The sequence below is a fragment of the Acanthopagrus latus genome, chromosome 17, assembly GCF_904848185.1.
Source record: "Acanthopagrus latus isolate v.2019 chromosome 17, fAcaLat1.1, whole genome shotgun sequence".
Classification (NCBI taxonomy): Eukaryota; Metazoa; Chordata; class Actinopteri; order Spariformes; family Sparidae; genus Acanthopagrus; species Acanthopagrus latus.
In genome coordinates this window covers 13,670,510-13,683,033 of record NC_051055.1, presented here as the reverse complement: position 1 = coordinate 13,683,033, position 12,524 = coordinate 13,670,510, and the positions used below count along the sequence as shown (strand labels likewise).

The window sequence follows — 12,524 nt, the reverse complement described above, 5'->3', positions numbered from 1 at the left end:
GCAACCAGTCAGTTATTCAAGCTGGTTATGTCACTAGATCAGACAGTTCTTTTTGGAAGCTAAGTTTGTATTCGTCAAACACAAACACAAACAGACGAGACGCTTTGAGCCAGATTAGAACCCTTCAATAATGGCGCTAGGAGGTTTAAATAGCACCAGTGATTACATAATGCCAAAAATAGCTTAAGAGGAATCTAGTTAAACGACAGGTAAACAACATTTTACTCATACGAAATATTGTTAACCTAAAAACGCACCACATGTGCAAAACAATAGGGCTACGTACATAGTGTTCAGTCTTTTTTATTGTTTTTCTATTGTTCTTATTGTTAAATTTAAAGGTGCCATATGTAAGAACTGGAGACCTGTCAAATTTATACTCCAAACCAATAGGGGGCAGCATATTACCAGAGTAACTGCTAACCGCTACTAACCATAGCTGCTGTTAGCTAGTTAGCTCAGATTATCGTACAGCTAATGATCGTATTAGCTGATTCTTCCCGGAGTGGGAGCTCAGCACACTGGGAGGAGAGTTGTTTACTATCTGGCTGATCACCTGTTGAGGTACAAACAGGCTTGGGGAAAACCTCTCCCTGTCACGCTTGCAGACATTTTTGATGAGACATCAGGACAATTTGCAGCCATATTTGTGAGGACAGAACCAGGTAAGTTAAACATTGATCATTTCCTAACCTAAAACCTTAACCCTAACCAGCCAGACAGCATCAGGAAATGTGCAGCTGCAACGCACCCATGGTTTGCAGAAACATACGTTGCTGACATCTATGCTTGTGATTGGGTTGGTGTTGCTGCATGGAGAGGTTTGATATGAAAAACAAAGTAATAAATTATCTCTATTCATAGTTGCTGCTTTAGTCCAGCATTAGCGAGTCGAAACATAATGATTCATAATTACCACAATTGCCACCATCTGCAATGTTTGGCTGTCACAAATAAGGCTTGAGCACTTCCTTGGCATTTCCATGTAGCTGTGGTTAAAGGATTCAGTTCTGAAGTCTTTGCAGGTCAGCCCAGTGCTTTCGTCAGGCTTCAGTTGGCGCCCACAGTGTCCTTTAGGCTTCTCAAAAAGCACAAGACTGCCAGCTGAGGGCTGACCTACAAGGTGTCAGCTCACATTTCCAGAAACCATTGCAGCAACCATGTTTAGGCCAGTAGCACGGCTGTTTGTGGCATCAAAACAGATGGCCACACTGCAGTGGACTGGTCCCCAGGAGGATCAGCTAGAGGAAGAGTTTGAGCATATGTCAAACAGTTACAACAAGTAGATAATGGGAGGATTCCAGGTGGATATTAATGTGTAGTTTATTCAAAAGGAAATAAGTAACTGAATGAAGTACATTTAAATGCAAAAGATCTGGGCCTATTTGAGTTATAATAGTAACCCTGTCTCAGCGGCACATCACACAAAAATCTTCATACTTTGCTCTACTCTATTGTATGTTTGGCAACCAAACACATTATATTGGGACCACATATTACAGTCCAAATTGGTCCATATATTTGTATGTGTTTTTGACAATTGTGTATCTATTATGAGTTATTACTGTGGTACACAATCGTGTTGGTTGATTCATAAGTAGAGTTATTTGTTCAATTGCAATTTTAATTCACACAGTCTATGGTAGATATGTAAACAGGATCCCAGGAAGACCACTGGATACAAATAGAAATTAAGGAAAAAGAATATAATCTAATTCCAACAACTTTTAAAAGATATAATAAAATAGTACCAATGGCAATTCTAGAGATTGTTGGGGCCCAAGGCAAAATTTAACCAGCATAACTAGTGATCATAAACACATAAACCATTTTTGAGGCAGCAGCAGTGCACAGTATAGTGCCTATATGGGATTTTTAAGAGGGTATTTAGCTGTTATTGCAAAATGTGCCAATATAAGGGGCCTCTTTTTCCCATTCTTTTTGAGGGGCTGCAGATATTTGCCTGGTTTACCTCTTTGCCTCTCTCTAGTGCATCTCTAAATTACACCAGAATTGACTCACAGATTCTTAACATTTGTGTAAAAAAAACCACAATGTGATTGACGTAACATTGATGCTGGAGGGATAAAAAGGGTTATATATCAAGTGTCAAATATGTGATTAAACACAACATTTTCTACAAATGTTTGGTGAATCAAGCATACTGACCCAGGTTAGCTTTTTTCATACTCACCATATTGTACTGATGGTTTGATAATTAATGTTGTTATTTATTTTAGTTGATGATTAAAACACTGCAGTGAGTATGCTTCAATAAACCCCCATTGTCTCTACAATTATGTAATGTTTACAGTCTACTGTTGTGGCAGTGAATAAGATCTGTGACCAAAAGAATCCGCTTCATGGCCTCAGACACGTACTGCAACGTCCCAGTTAAACCTTTTTACTGCATGCCATGCCCTTATCTCGCCCCCACCCTCCGGTCTCCATTGACCGCACACATACAGATGACACCTGTGCTTTAAAAGTTGTTAAACGCATGTACTGTACAGAATGTGAATAAGCCATATTCACTTCTATACTATGTTTAGATGTTGGTTGGATTGCAGTCAAAGTCTTCATTTTAAGGACACGGAGGCAAAGTGAAGGCGTCTCTTTTTCCATCCTGCACCTCTCCTCTCCGGAGGTCTTTATCATTAACTGTCACTTTGTGTTCGCAACCCACTAATCCCCACTTGCGGCTATATTTACGCTTGGAATAAAAGAGGTGACAGGTCACTTTAATGAAAACCAGCCGTCGGTTCATACAGCGGCGGACGAGTTGTCACCAGAGCGCGTGCAGGAATCACAGCTCACACATGCACACACAGGAAATCACTGAGGCTGAAGTCATGATCACAAACACGTTTTTAATGCAGTAAACTGGAAAGCGTTCAAGCGGCGCTTCGGCTAATTTTAGCGAGTAAGAGGTGTTTTTTAAAGCTCTGTGCCTGGCTTAACAGTCATGTTAACCTCTACTCAAAGTGATTGATAGTGAGGTGAGGCCCCGGCTTGTTCTGCTTTAAAAAGTCTGTGCCTTGTGACTCTCCAGACTCAAGTACCCCTCCCATAACCTTGTAAACAAATTGCATGAAGCAGAAATAATTATTTTAAAAAACAAACAAACCCAAAGCCAAAGCTGAATGAATTTCTTGGAGGAAGGCTTCAATACATATTGGTTTTAGAAGTTTGCTCCTGCAATTTATCACCCATTGTATTAGTTTTTTGTCCCAACACACGGCGATGATACGTGACTTCACACGGTATTTAGCCAGAGGAGAACAACAACAACAAACTTGGAGCTATTGTCAGCTAAGGAGAAAGTTAATTCCATGAACTGAGACTCAAAGGTTCGACTTGTCCAATCTGTCTGGTGGCTCAAAGGACTGTCTATTTTTAGTTGGTTCAGGGAGGGAGAGGGGGGGGAGAGAGAGAGAGGGAGGAGAGGAAAACAAGAGAAGCTCCAGACAGACGTGCCACGGCGGAAAAAAGACCATTAGCCCTACAATTTCACAAATTATTTCGCTCGTATTTGAGAGAAACATAATCTGGACAACACTAATCTGCTTTTATTTTGTTCCTGTGCGCTGGACTGTGTGTGAGACCACACGCTTCCTTGACTGAACCTTGTAGCCTGTAGGAGAGGTGAGGAAAGAGAGGAAGGGGGAAAAAAAGGCACCTCTTCATGAGAGAGAGAGAGGAGGGGGAAAAAAAAAAAAAGACTGGATGAAGAGGAGGAAGATGAGGAGAAGGAGGAGGAGGGGGGGAGGGGGACAGGCTCTTCTCTCTCTCTCTAAGAGCATTAACTGTAGAGTGTTCTGCTGGTGACAGGGCTGTCAGGGTCAGATGGCTGCTCAGCCTGATTAGACCAGCTCACAGCAGATCCTCAGCCCCTGCACACTGCACTACTGCTACGAGCAAGGTAGAGCTACAATCTGGCAAGTAGAGCTCACTTGCCGCGGGTACTGAGAGGCCAGGAGGCGCAGAGAGAGGTGTATAGTTAAGTGTCACAGCGGGGCAGAGCTACAGGTTGCTGCAGAAGGACTTCATTTTTGTAGTGTTTTTGCCTCTAGTCGCAGAAAAAGACTTAAAGCAGGCGGACTCGTTTGTGGCAAGAGGAGCTGAAGTTTAGTCTGTGGTTGGAGATGACATTTAAGAGCAGGTAAGGAGAATTCCTCAGTAGATACTGCTGCTGTTGTTGTTGTTTTGGTGGTTGAATCCAGAAAAAAAAAAAAAAATGAACATCAGGTGGTAATTGGGAGAAGTTCCTGATGCTGACACACAGCCAGAAGTGTGGCAACCTGCTTCAAGAAGTCTTGTAAGAACGTGTAGGTAAAATTTAGGTAATTTGCATAGAAAGCAATTTTCACATTAGTGCAAGTATCACAGTTCTTCACTGGAACAGCCTGAGAGAGCAGGGAGACAGGGAGTGCACCAGCATCGGAGGCAGTTGTCTCCACAAAAATCTGATGTGTCATAGAATCAGCCGCTAGTATAGATACAGCTATAAATACAGCTGCAGGGTATTCAGTGTCTACAGGGGTTTACTATAACAGGCAGTCAGCTGGTTGTCTGTCAGCACTCACACTGTTGTAGGGCTGCCGCCGCCGCTGCTGCTGCTGCTGCTGCTGCTGCTTCTGCTGCTGCTGCAGGACTTTGCCAGTGAGTGGTTTGTGGATTTCGAAGTTCAGCAGCCAAGCTGCCCACTGAGGTAAGAGGGAAGGCTGCGCACTGTAGGCTTTCAGAGACATCTCCAATTTAGGCATTTAGCACATCTTGTTCTCCAGAGTGACTTGCCATTGGAGCTTCTACTAGAGGAAACCTCTTCTATACCAGATAACTGAAGGGCAGGAGAGGTGAATACGCCGTAACAGGATTTAACCTATTTGAGGCTACTACTAACCCACCGTGTCTTTACTACTAACCTACAAGCTTACTGTTGTTTAATTCAGCCTCGCGTTGCAAGCACTGTAGGAAGGTTTGGCAGCCTGACATGGCTCTGAAATAATATTGAGATCCATTTTTAACTCCTTTGGGTCCTGACCCAGTGTGTGACAGGGAAACAGCCAGGCAGCCAGACGACCAACTGGGGACACACCTGTTTTTACAAACCAAACTGCGCTCTAAGGTAACAGGGAGGATCGCCTTTACAGTTTTAATTGGAGTTACTGCTACCGTCTTGCCATTTCCCACATGATTCTTTGTCGTTTTTTTTAAGTGAAGTCACTCGGCTCTAGATGACGGCTAAATGCCTAAAGTGACAGCAGTTCTTGTGCGAAGCTAACATTTAAACTAGTTTGATGTTTAGATGCTTTAGAGCTTGTTTTGAATGTCGAGTCTGTCTGTGTTTCAGTGAACCTGCCCCCTGTGTGGTGTCCTGTTTGTCTCCGTTTTCCATGTTGTTGTGCTTGTGTTGTACACATTGACCAGGTGGAAAATAATAGCCTCTATCCCGATTAGCTGTAACACAGGATAAATTCCTAATTATAGATAGTCAACAACCTCCAGAAGAGACTCCACTCTTCTGGAGGAGTTAGTGAGTAAGATGGCATGTGATTATGTGCGTGTGTGCCAGAGCTGAGGTGAGGAGGTCACCAGAGATTACCCAGAGTACCTCTGGACTTTCCCTGGTTGTTTGTCTGAATGTTTGGCCCTGTGAGTTAAGGGGAGGTTTACGTGTTTGACCACCTTCCTTCTTCTTTCCCCACACTACTGCCCCCTTTTCCACAACATCGTGAGTTTCACAAGCATTTTCAGACAGACAGGCCATTAGAAACTTCCTTTGTGAGAAGGCTTGGTTCGCCGCCAAAATGTCTACTGTAGAGTGGAGCCGATAATCAGCATTTGTTAGTCAGATCCTGGCCCGGGTAAAACACTTTCACATAAGTACATTACATTCAGTCTGAGTACTTCTCAAGTACTTCATATTCATTTGGAAAAGAATGTGTCAGACATGAATTTTCTACAAGTATACCGTATTTGCATTTTAAAGGACTAATGAAGTTCAGGCCAAAGTCTTTTACAGGTAAATGAGCTCATGACAATATTATTTTGGATAAAGAAGCCATAATTATATGTTTATCTTTGTTAAAGTTTCAGTATGTAAGAATTTTATTTGAAATATTTAAAAATGCACTAAAAATTACAGGCAGAATGTGAATAAAAGTTTTGACTCAAACACGGATTTCTACTGAAGTTAGCCTGCTAACCAGCCAGCCCCCCCTTTCTCATAAAACCACTCTGAGCTCTGACTTTGGACCACTAGCTGCATAGCTAACTGAGCTAACTGAGCTAAATGTACTAATATGCTGCACAATAATATGCTGCTTCCTATTTGTTTGGAGTAAGATCTTGAGACGTATTTGATTTTTCCATATGACACTTACTGGCCAGCAGCCACTTCGTATTCTAATGTTTGTCAAGTAAACTGGCTAAATGATGAATCATTCCAGACCTCCTCCATGAGGACCTGCTACAGTCCTCGAGCATTTTAGCTTGATCACCGGTCTTCAGATTATGATCTCTTTTTTTCTTCAGATCACATTGAATTTTCTCGATAGTGTGCAGACTGATCTAATAGCATTTTTTATATATTGTGAGAAACATCATGTATTAGATTTTCTAGCTCCTGCAGCATCTGTCATCTGTTCTATGAAAGAAGGAACACTTTTTTGAACATAGGTTAGAAGCTGTGTGAGATGATACGTTTTGTTGAGTTGTGTGTGTACATGCATGTGTACATGCATATGTATGTGCAGTGCACGAAACTGACTCCTCAGACACGGCAGTATCAGAACTCACTTGCAAATATCAGTGTCCTAATGTTTGTCGATTTTACTCAGTGTTTGAAACTAAATGTTATGCTGTGCTGTGATTTTGTTTGTGCGCTTACATCATCTTTCTCCTGCTGGCCTCCACATCACTGATTACCATTTATCATTAGTATATTTTGCAGCAAAGTAAGGGTTGATACTGTGTTAAGAACACTGAAACAAATGCTGAATTACTGAAATTGTACCTGTCCCTCTTTTCCAGACTATTGTTCTGAAAGTTGCTTGTCTAAAAAGTAAACTTTTCTTTCAATTTGTTTTGTACTTTAGAACTGTTGGTTGATGGAGTTTGTGCGGCGGAGTGGTGACTACTGCCACGCACAACATATTTAGACCCTGCCTGGAATGGACCATACAGTCCTGCCGCCGTGAAAACCTGAAGGACGGTTGGCCTTTGCCCTCTGAACCAGCCAGCTCATGGGGTAACAAGTGGAGCGTCGGCACTGAAAGCTAACCGGAGAGAGAAGGAAAGAGAGAGCTACTGAGAGACAAAGAGAGAAAAGGACCGGACAAACCGAGAGATTAAAAAACAAAGAGACAAAACAGAGAGAGAGAGCTGACACCCTGTACCCTCCAGGACTATAGGATACAGTCAACTGATGGGGTAATACAAGTCGACTGGACTCAGAATTGGGATAAAACCTTGAACGGCTATAAACGGTCTCCTACTAAGAAGATCCACAAGACAGGAAGTCCAGAGTCACCTGAGACCTGGTATAAGTTGAAGACACTGCAGGTAACTGCTGGAGCTGGAGCTAAAGGTGAGGGGGACAAAAGTTATACACTTTTTCACTCCTGCACTTCACCGACTTTACAGTAAATAGTGAATTATGTGGTAGTTTTAGCCTGGTCAGTATGAGCTGAAAATGGCTTTCCGTTCCAGGGGCGGACGATTCATTTCTGACAATGTTTTATGTTCCAGGCCTTGCACAGAATTATAAATCACTCACCTTTTTCCTCCTTAAAATGAATAGATAAAAAATGCATTGAGATAACGTCCAATGCTTCTGGGAAGAGGAGTTGCCAGATGCGCCCCTCCTCGCTTCTTCGGAAATGTAAACCTGTTACTGCACAACTTCTGCTCTGCTCTCTACGCAGCATTTGTTTACTGAGGACTCTGATGACACCTGGTCCTTATCAGAACTCTAAAATAGTGGCTGTGTTTGCCTCATGGAATGTGAGGCAACTCTGAGTTAAGATTATTGAAATTAAAATTCCTTCCTAAAATACGCTCACATCCCTCTTATCATATTCAAATATTGTGCACAGGAGCATAGCCAATGCACAAGAGATACTCTTGTACGGTGGCACAGAGACAGTGATAAGACAGACATTTTTCTTTTATTTTTTTTTACATCTAAGACTTTATTAAGGATAGTATTTATATATTTAATCATAACAATGAAATTGAAATGATAAAATACATCCTGATCAGTAAAAATGTAGGTGCAAAACAACAAACAATACTAAAAAAATATATAAAAACGACATAATAAAGATATGAAAATATAAAATAGATTATGAATATAAATATAAACAGAGTGTGACCAATTTTAAAGCAGGTGAAGAATGTCCAGATTTATCCAGTAGTGCAAAAAAAGCTTGACTTAGATTGTGCAAGGGCACAGTAGATTCTGGTATTGCAATGTGCAAATATCTGTATAAATGTGAGAGATGGTAACTGAAATGTAAGGGAAGTGAACGTCAGGTACAGTTTGTATCCGCCCACAGAGCTGTGACATGAGGTCGCAGCAAGCTTATAGGTGAAAGCACCTGTTGGGGTTTAGGATCTTTAGCTGCGGCATTACATCCCTCTTTGAACACTGGTGTCCCACCGGAGAAGGCAGATTCTGAAGAAACTGTGGTGTGAATGTTGGATTTTGAAAAGCTATTGCTAAACTGCATTGCTGGCTTTTAACATGAAATAATACCAATTATATGTGAAAGATGTGGAATATTTAAGATGTATTTAAAAAACTGACGCAAAATTTAATTTCTCGCTCTAAAAGCTCAATAATGCCCGTATTTTATGGAAGAACATCTTGGAATTCGAGTTTTTTGCTGAGAGTATGAGCGGATAGATTGAACTTTTACAGAGTTTATGCATGAAAGAGTGGAGGAAGCATCACGAATAACTAGAAAGGTGGGAATGGGCTGAAAGATGCAAAGATATAGCACAAGTAAGGAGCTGCACTGCAGTACTTGACCTATACCTGGGAGCAGATCTACATTCCTGAGTTAACATGTGAGCAGCTGAACTTACAGGCTCTCAGTGCCAAATGTGCCTGCTTGACTTGCAGTTGCAGTGTGTAAACCCAGCACAAACTTACCAACATTTTGATGTATAAATTGAAACATGAAGAAGAAAATGTGTGGACATGAGGGCAAAATAGTATTTTTTCAGCTGCTCTCCCCTCTAAAAATAATGTCACGCACTCTAGAGATGAACATTCCACCCAATCTGATATGTATCTAATATATATATATATATATATATATATATATATATATATATATATATATATATATATATATATATATATATATATATATATATATATATAATGATGATATATAATGATCATAATAATGATATGAAGACAGTTGGGTGACAAAGTCCAAAGAGCTGTGAAATTATGGATGAAAAAGAGTTGAAACCCTTGAAGAAATGTGAAACTTTGGGAATTCTGAACATTTGGTTAATTTGAGTGTGTAAAATATCTGAAAAAATTTCAGAAGAATGGAAGGTATGAATGAGAGTCCCACTTGAGCTGAACGACTTGTTTGACTAAGGCCTCTACGTTGAAATAAAAATCATGGGAGTTAAGCACCAAAAAAAACAAAAAAACAAAAAGAAAATGTGAATGCAAGCCATTTTGGTAGAAGACAAGAGCTTATGTTGTGAATACTAGATTTCTAGATTTGCTTGTTTCCTCTCTATACTGCGTGGAAGTTACATAAAGGAACTGTTAGTGTTTGACCTTGTCAACCGGTTCGACTGCCTTTGAAAACATGTCAGAGAGGGTTAGTGGGTGTGTGTTCTGGTTCAGTTGAACGCACCTTTTTCCACAGCAGATGTTTTGACCATGCAGATTAGGAAAAAAAGCACAGGTGTTAATAATAGAGTAAACGATGGCTCTGATCTTTTCAAGTGCGTCAGTAAGCCACACCGGTGTGAGAGTGAGCGGCTGCAGGGCCCTGAAACTGAAGCAGCTAAATGGAATTCAGCCATCATTAATTTTATTATATACACCTGTGCTTTTCCAACTGGGACATGTTAAAATGTCATGTGAGAAAAGGCTTACTGATGTCAGAGTGATAGTGATACATGGACAAATCGGAATGATCGCGTGAGAGCAGCAAAAGCTCCTCTCAGACCTTTTTCTTTTTTAATAGGCAAATGTCTAAGAAACAAAAAAGTGTGACTCAAATATATTAAACTATGCTCAGTTTTTTTTTTTTTTTTGTTATATACAGTCATTCATTGTGGACATTGGGCTTATGACTAACAATTAACTGCTCACACATAAAGGTCGGAGGTCATCCAGGGTTGTCAAAGGTCATACTGGCCACCATGAATCGACCCGCTCCAGTGGAACTGTGCCACAAGAACATGAGATTCCTTATCACACACAACCCGACGGACAGCACACTCAGCTCCTTCATAGAGGTAACATATGTGTTTGTGTGTGTGTGTGTGTGTGTGTGTGTGTGTGTGTGTGTGTGTGTGTGTGTGTGTGTGTGTGTGTGTGTGTGTGTGTGTGGACATACACATACGTGTACCTCATGTCATTTCACTTGTTGATGGCATGTAAACTGATACAACTAACACACATTTGAACTAATCTCATCTCCTACCTCTGTCGTTCCCTTCAGGACCTGAAGCGCTACGGGGCCACCACGGTTGTTCGAGTCTGTGATGTCACCTATGATAAAACACCGCTGGAGAAAGATGGCATTAATGTGGTGGTGAGCACACACTAAACATAGGCGCACACGTATATAAAGCATTTACCCTCAAAGTGCCAGAAGTAACTCTTTTGCCTTTTTTTTCAGGACTGGCCATTTGATGATGGAGCCCCGCCTCCCAGTAAACTGGTTGATGATTGGTTGAGTCTGCTGAAGAAGAAATTTCAAGAGGACCCAGGATGCTGCGTGGCTGTCCACTGTGTGGCTGGACTGGGGAGGTAAGAGACACTCCAAACAGTGAAAGAATGTACATGCACTTTACAGAGGAGGACACACACACACAAACCACATACAGTTAATATATATTTCATGCTCCCACTGTAAAAATGATGTCAAATGATTGCTGTTGGCAAAAAATGACTGAACACAAGACAGAAACAGTAGCTACAGCCTGATCATTCTGTTTCCAAACAGCAATTCTGAAACTTTTTTAGGATCGTGCTGATGAATTGTCATTATTTTTAACTCAGACATCAGACTGAACAAACGTGACTCTTGTGTTTGGGTGTATATTTATGCATACAGGGCTCCTGTACTGGTTGCTCTTGCTCTGATTGAGAGTGGGATGAAGTATGAAGATGCTATCCAACTCATCAGACAGTAAGTACATTTTACGTACGGTGTATATACAGTGTACTAGATCTTCAACAGCAAACAACAAGTAGGAGCACAGCAACAGTCTTCGTAGAAATTAAAATTGATATCATTTGGTGCCATCTGGTGGTGGTGTCAAAGAAGACAAAGGGGCCAGACAGGAACGCACACTGCCGCCTAGAGCGCTTCATTAACTAAACGTTAGGGAACCTTTTCATCATGCAGGAGATGAATCATGGCAGGAGAGTATCCGTCATGGATTTCCTCCAATGAATCCTCATTTGGACCGACGATAAAATATCAAAACTATATCTGCGATTTTCTACTTATATGAAATACAAGTATCGAAATGAGCATTTCAAATATTTACTTCCACTGTACAATGTTTTTCTTTGTGTGTGTTTCAGGAAGCGCCGGGGAGCCATCAATAGCAAACAGCTGACCTACCTGGAGAAATATCGATCCAAGCAGAGACTCCGCTTCAAAGACTCTCACACACAGAAGAACAAATGTTGCACCATGTGAACACACACACACACGCACAAAAAGACAGACGCACACACATCGACACCTTGTACCCCTCAACAAATGCTCTCAGGAATCCAACCACACAAGCCTTGCGTCACTGACAAAAACACTAAAACACCCGGGTGTCATTAGCCCAAGTGTACCCTGGGAATCTTTTGAATGTTTTCTCAGCAATTGTTTGTAAAGATTTCTTGTCTTTCACTGGCATGTTTGCTTCATAATATAGTTTACAGTGAAGAAATATGGAAATGATGAGGGAGGGAAAGAAAATCACAAAAAAAACTTCTTTGTGGCTAATTGTTGAGGCATATTTTCTTTTTATTTAACACTTTTGGTTTTGAAAGTTTGGTCAGTGATCATATTTTGAGGTCTATTAATCACATTGAAATTTACAACAAGTCTATATACAGTATACAAGTATATAAACAGTAGCATGCACTTATGGAGACACCTAGACAGACATGGTGGCAGGTCGAGTGAAGGACCTCAAATCATGTTGGATGTTTTATATGAATACAGTTGGATTTTCCCCAGCTGGCTTTTTAGTGGTTCTGTTGATATCTACCCAATATTGGGTTTTGATGACCATCAGATTTTGAATTC

The 12,524-nt window shown here is 41.0% G+C and overlaps 1 protein-coding gene across 5 annotated transcripts; it reads left to right on the top strand.

Moving 5' to 3' along the window:
- The first annotated feature begins 3,492 nt into the window (after positions 1-3,492).
- Positions 3,493-12,305, top strand: LOC119006797 (protein tyrosine phosphatase type IVA 3). Of its 5 annotated transcripts, none has more exons than XM_037075874.1 (7): positions 3,493-3,645; positions 7,101-7,591; positions 10,363-10,500; positions 10,707-10,799; positions 10,887-11,017; positions 11,325-11,399; positions 11,801-12,305. In XM_037075874.1, exons 3-7 carry the CDS (start codon positions 10,405-10,407, stop codon positions 11,916-11,918), a joined length of 513 nt encoding a protein of 170 aa, XP_036931769.1. In that variant the 5' UTR covers positions 3,493-3,645; positions 7,101-7,591; positions 10,363-10,404; the 3' UTR covers positions 11,919-12,305. The 5 variants fall into 5 exon arrangements, with proteins under 5 accessions (XP_036931769.1, XP_036931764.1, XP_036931766.1 ...); XM_037075869.1 differs by lacking the exon at positions 3,493-3,645 and adding an exon at positions 3,816-4,162; XM_037075871.1 differs by lacking the exon at positions 3,493-3,645 and adding an exon at positions 3,854-3,922.
- The last annotated feature ends 219 nt before the right edge of the window (positions 12,306-12,524 follow it).

Bases quoted from the DNA above. Each gene is read 5' to 3' on its own strand.
- LOC119006797 (XM_037075874.1), top strand. From the start codon at position 10,405: ATGAATCGACCCGCTCCAGTGGAACTGTGCCACAAGAACATGAGATTC. The intron at 10,501-10,706 runs GTAACATATGTG...CGTTCCCTTCAG, and splicing joins CACTCAGCTCCTTCATAGAG to GACCTGAAGCGCTACGGGGC. The intron at 11,400-11,800 runs GTAAGTACATTT...TGTGTGTTTCAG, and splicing joins GCTATCCAACTCATCAGACA to GAAGCGCCGGGGAGCCATCA.